Below are 6000 nucleotides of genomic sequence, written 5' to 3'. Positions count from 1 at the left end.
ATTTTGTTTTCAATTCATTTTTTTTGCAATAGAAATGATTTGACTAAAAATACTTTCATTGCAGGCCTATGAATGTACTGTTAGATTAATACTTAGAATAACTTTTATAAAAGTAAACCTTGGTTTACCTTAATAATTTACATGGTCAGTAACCTGCATGAGTTCAATATTAGGGGTCTTTAACTCATATCTTATGAAACATTTGTTGCAGTAGAGTAGGAAATATCGGATAACAATACCATAATACCATCATTTTTTTAAAAAGGTGTTGAAACTAATCCATTCAGACTTAAATGTACTCTGTAAACTGTGAACCTGACAAAACGCTAATGCACCTTTACTGCAAGTATTGGCAATTTTGATTCAAATAATTAGCCATAGTTCTTTTGTGTGTTGAAATATTTGACACCAATACACAAGGCTTGAAAAACCAGGTATCTGTGAAAAATCAATTTAAATATGTCATTAAGAATATCTACTTTTAACAAGCCAAGCAAAAGTATCAGAAGGTTAAGAGAAAAGATGTAACACTGGTTCACAATGGTCAGTATTATTATGTTGATATTATTATGTATGTTATATGTATACCCGAATATAAACCAAGGATTTTTTTAACCTCAGATTAAACTCTGTTCAGCTCAAAATCAAGTTCAGCACTGGAACCTACGGGAATTTTTTTACTTGTTTTTTAAAAAACTGCTGACACAGCAGCATTTTCTGGGTGTTGTGATCTCCTGCCCAGACAATTAAATCAATGTTTCATCAATACAGGAACTTCAGTTTATTTGTCAGACTAATCAGAAAATTGCTTCATCTGACAAGTGCTGCTAGTGGGAAGAGGTGCACAGCGCAGAACTCAGAATTTTATAAATCCCAGTTCTGATTCAGATAAGTTCTAAGGTAATATAACTGTCATTGACAGGTATAGTAATGCCACCAGAGCTGGGCGATGACAACTCGCATATCTTGATGCTGCAAAGGCAATAATTAGTAAAATAAATAAATGATCTTAACGGATAGGAAAGAGCAGTAAGCATGTGTGTACTCCCCTCCTATCAAAAAAATGTTTTCTGGAATCTGGTTTGCCAAAAGATGAAGAAGGCAAAAAGCACGTACCCTTTCCCTTTAGGCAAAAACTAGATTCCTGCCAAGGGCCATCAATATTTATTTTTTATTATGTTGTGTCTTTATTTCCAGGGTTTATTTAACCATTTTTAGGAATGGGTAAGAGGGACTACGAACCCATGGACTTTTCGCCAGGGTGAGGGATTTAATATCTGGGGGGCCCCTTATTCAAACTCTCCATCCACAGAACCCCACAACACAGTTACATTGTGAAGTTAGGCCCCCCTCCTCCAATGATAGCCCTAATAGCAGGGCAGTACACACATGCTCACTGCCTTTTCCTATTCGTGAAGATCCCAATCCTAGTAAGGGGTCTAGTTTAAAAAAAAAGGGGGCCCACAGTTATTTTTGATTTAACTTTGATGCCTCTCTTTAAATAAACATGCTTCACTTTTCTTCACATTGTACTGTGGCTTGAATTCAGTGTTTGGGGCCAACTGACAAACTGTTTGCGGCCCCTAGACCTAAAAAAGTATTTTGCCTTCATCAATCCACAAAATATTGCATCGTTTCTGAGCCAGTTAGTGAGTTCTTTGGCAAACTGTAACATCTTAAGCAATTCTTTTTTCAACATTGGGACTTCTTGGGGTTTCTTGCTAATTCTTGGCTTTACATAGGAGTCTTCCAATTGTAACAATATTGACATGTAACTTCAGATATCTTTCTGGAGCTGATCATTGGCTGAGTCTTTGTCATTTTGGCCATTCTTCTACACAATCCATGGGAATTTTTCTATTTTCTTCCATGTCTCTCAAGTTTTGATAGCCATTTTAAAGCATTTGAGATCATTTTAGCTGAGCAGCTTATCATTTTCTGCACTCCTTTATATATTTTCCCCTCTTCAATCGATTTTTTAATCAAAGAACGCTGTTCTTAAGAACAATGTCTGAACGAGTAATTTTTCTCAGATTTTCCGAAATGCACTATACCTACCATGTACAACATTTGTAGCCGTCCTTAATAAGGGACGTCATTGACACTGTTTTTTTTTACAGAATGAATGTCCTCAATTATTGAACTTCACAGTATTATTTTGAACAGCCTAATATTCCAATTTCTTCACTTTCTGTAAAGGAATTGCACAAATTTGATAAAATGTTCTTCATGTTTTGATTTGGAAAAGAATGTGCAGTGTTCCCAACGCATTTGTGTGTATGAAAATAAAAGCTATTATAAGAGCTTTATTCACTTTTTAAACACATTATTATTATTCTGAACACAAATGTAGCTCAATTATTGACCACATACATAAAGAATATAGTTGCCTGGCTATCTCTGGCTTTTTGAGTCAATAATCTGGAACAAGCAAAATATACCAGTTTAAAATAGTAAAACACCTCCATCTGGGGTTTTGGAGGGAAAAAACCCAGAAAGAAGACAAATTCAATCACCACACATATTGACTAGTAAACTATGTTTTTTCTTTGGTTTAGCTACACTTACACATTTTGAACATCAGGTTCATCATTTAAGATGCTTTATGCAGTCAAAAATATGCAAACATAAGCTACCTACAAATCCACAATGAAATGGTGAATTTTAAATAAACTTCTCATCAGGCTCTCATCAGCATATACATTAGCAAAGCTTGCTGAACTTGTTTTATCTACTGGTTATGGTTTTTAAAAATTTCAGGTCTATGTGCCTGTCTGATTGGATGAATAAAAAAGGTTTGCATTTCACATAAGAAAGTCAGAGTGAGAAAGAGAGGAAAAGGATGAAAAGGTGTAATAACTACAGCAATAGAACCTCATGAAAGGTATAGAAACCACCGGAATATTTATATACCTTTCAGATTAGTCACTCATGTGTCATCTAAACAAACCCTTTTTAAAAGTTCACTGACTAAAGGTGACTGTCACTAGAGACACATCAAGATGTGACTGGTATATGTGCATCAGAGCTCTATGAAACAGGCAAACATCTACCATAAATCATATACAAATTTTCATAAGGTACAACCAAATAAAATTATAGAAACCTTTCATAGTACTTTTTTTCAAATTATTATTAAAATTGTGATCCTCCAATATTCATATCTTGCAGGTATTGACAGAAAAAAAACACATTGCATAAAAATTCACTGTAGTGCAAACAACATAAACCACGCACACCAGACTGATTGTGACCTTTAAGTAAATAGAAGGTTATATTGAGCTCTGCATCTTTCTATGGTTTTCAAATAAATAAATTATACTGCTGCACCTTCCACCCACAGGGAAAAAAAGACATTTTTGTTGAACTTTATTTAAATTTGATATATATATATATATATATATATATATATATATATATATATCATATTCAAATAACATTTATAGTAGATGTTTTCCTGTGCTGGTTCACATACACCTGTAGCAGCCACAAAGAAAAAACAAAAGGCACATTTTTTTTTTATAGAAGCAAGGAATTGAGAATTTGGGAAAAGTTAGAGATTTTGAGAGACTTGATGGATAGCCTTTCATTAGCCTCAGTGGAAATGTTTCCTCTATGAAGCTAAATGCTGCAAAATATTGATCTGTTGTGAAAAGATCACAATGTGGCTGGTCTCAATAGCAAGGGAATGATGCCATAGAGACTGGAATATGGTTTCTTAGCAGTTCTATCATTGGTAGCAAACCATTGTCTAGATCACCTCTTCGACATAGCCTCAGTATTCCTAATTTGTTGGAATGTTAAAACATGCTTAAAATGTGATATCTGTCATTTACAGACACTAAATATTAGATAAAGGATGATCAATAATAGTCTATTTTGTCCGCAAGTTGGGGTAAATTCTTTAAATTTAGCAGTTAATGATAATGAAAAGGCAAAACTTACCATCCAAAAACTGTGCCAACTTATTACCAGTTCAGTGTGGCATATAGTGATTTGTGATTCTCTGAGATAACATCTTGCTGGACAGTTTCGCACATCAGTTGATCTGTTGAGTAGCAAAGTGTCATTGGAAAGTATATAAAAATGCTGATAGCTGTAGGAGCAATATTACCTACCTTTGCACTGTTAATTTTAGCTCAAGAAAATTAGAACTTTACAGAAGTTGTCATGGTGAGACTTACCATTCAGCTTTCTGGAACCAAAAGGGTTAACCTGCTGCTAGCACTGGTCACCAGATGAGGTTTTTTCTTAGAACACAAGGCTTATTTATACAGATGGGTTCCTAAAAGTAGGATTTCCTCTCCCCGTCTTCCTAATTGTAAGTTTATAAGTTTTGCCTCCTTCATATCATAGCACACATGAATTATATGAAACTGTGATATCCTTATGTGACTAATTCCATACTTTGGTGTTGCACGTGGAATGGTGATTTGGAGCAATATGTTTGCTACAGGTATTTCAAGTATGAGCGTGTCCGCACAAGGAGGAAAAGAAAAATGACATCTGTACAGGGTGCTTTGTGTGTCAGAATACAACATCTGGATTTACAACTGTTTCTAATTACTTTACTGACTAGACTGTAAACTTAGGCTCTGGCATTAGAGTCCCTCCTAGAGAGCTGCCCAAATCCTTACAGGCAGCTAATCAAAGGCACTGTGCAGGAGGATAGGTTGTGAGCCGGTTTTGGCCAGCTTTGAGCACTGGAGCTCCAGTGTGAGCTGTGCTTTAAAAAAGAAAATCTTCAAGTGCTGCTTGAAGTCTGTAGCAAACTCTTCTCACAGGATCAAGTATGCATGCAGAAGCTCTGGTCAACTTTGTGTGGGCTTCTGTCTTCTTTAGCCTGGTAGCCGCTGTGCCACAGAACCTCAAGTAAGTGCTTATTCTCCCTGTGGTTTGATGATTGCATATTAAACATGCTTAATATGTGGTTTGGGAGCTTGCTGTGTAATCCAAAACTCTGAATTAGGATGTGATGTCTGTGATTGCATGTTTGTTTGCATACAGTAGTCCACAGCTGTCTGTACAGCTTTATAAATGATTTCCAGGCCTTGTTCTATGTTGATATATTGTGCACGGGTGGATTAAATAGTAAACCTTGAAACAATATAATGTTCTTCTGAACATTTTTATTTGAGTATCTGTTTTTGCAGCCATTAATTCAAACTTGGGAATTTATGAACAAAATTAAGTTTTTTATGTAGGTGTATTACAAGGTTTAAATGGTAAAGGTATTTAGTTAATGTTGCAGTTGTTAAGTTACAATGTTTGTTTACCGCTGTGTGCATTTGGACTTTGGTATGATTGTTGTGATTTGCCACTGTTCAGTGATTAAAGATGCCAATGCCTGGAACACTGAAATTGTACTATTTTAGGGCAGGGATGCCAGGAAGTATTATGCTTCAAAGGTTTGCTTGGCCTCAAAACTAGTACCACCTGTAGGAGTTAGACAATGAACACGGGAAAGCCTTGAGTTTAATAGATAAGCCACAAACACAGGAGAGCCTTGGGTGTAATAGATAAGTAATCTCCTTAAGGTTATTCTTTTTTTCCATCCAGTCAGACCATTGGTTACTACAGCATGCTGAATAGAAATTGATCGACCTTTTTAAAACTCTGGTAGTATTTTCAGATCAATGGTTGTTTTACTGAAGTTGTATAAAAATTTTTAAATGTAGTTGGTATGTATCTCTATACGGTTGCTAAAAAAAATCATCAACTTGTACTTTTAATGTATTCAGAAACCTATTTTGTGCACTGGGATATTCCCAAAATCCTTGGTATACCATTGACCAGGAGCTAAAGCCACATCTCATCCTCCAAAGAACACTATACCAATCTGAAAGCATTCTTGTTTGTTTTAAAAGGAATGGAGTTGTGGGTGTGGAAAGGCTGGGAACATGGTTTCATCTCAGTGAGATATTTAAGTTCTCTAAAACTTGGAAATTCCTGGGTGCAGAGCAGTGGCTTTTTGTGTGTGGTAGAGGTACTTCTATAAAC

At 35.5% G+C, this 6000-nt stretch overlaps 1 protein-coding gene across 1 annotated transcript in view; it reads left to right on the top strand.

Annotated features, from left to right (window-relative positions):
• Positions 1-4633: 4633 nt before the first annotated feature.
• Positions 4634-6000, top strand: part of ITGBL1 (integrin subunit beta like 1) — a 93156-nt gene continuing 91789 nt past the window's right edge. Inside the window, exon 1 of the mRNA XM_072411539.1 lies at positions 4634-4872. Within this exon, the coding sequence (XP_072267640.1) occupies positions 4793-4872 (80 nt within the window). The 5' untranslated portion in view covers positions 4634-4792. The remainder of the gene's footprint in view (positions 4873-6000) is intronic.

The sequence above is a fragment of the Pyxicephalus adspersus genome, chromosome 1, assembly GCF_032062135.1.
Source record: "Pyxicephalus adspersus chromosome 1, UCB_Pads_2.0, whole genome shotgun sequence".
Classification (NCBI taxonomy): Eukaryota; Metazoa; Chordata; class Amphibia; order Anura; family Pyxicephalidae; genus Pyxicephalus; species Pyxicephalus adspersus.
This window is presented reverse-complemented; position numbering and strand designations above follow the sequence as displayed.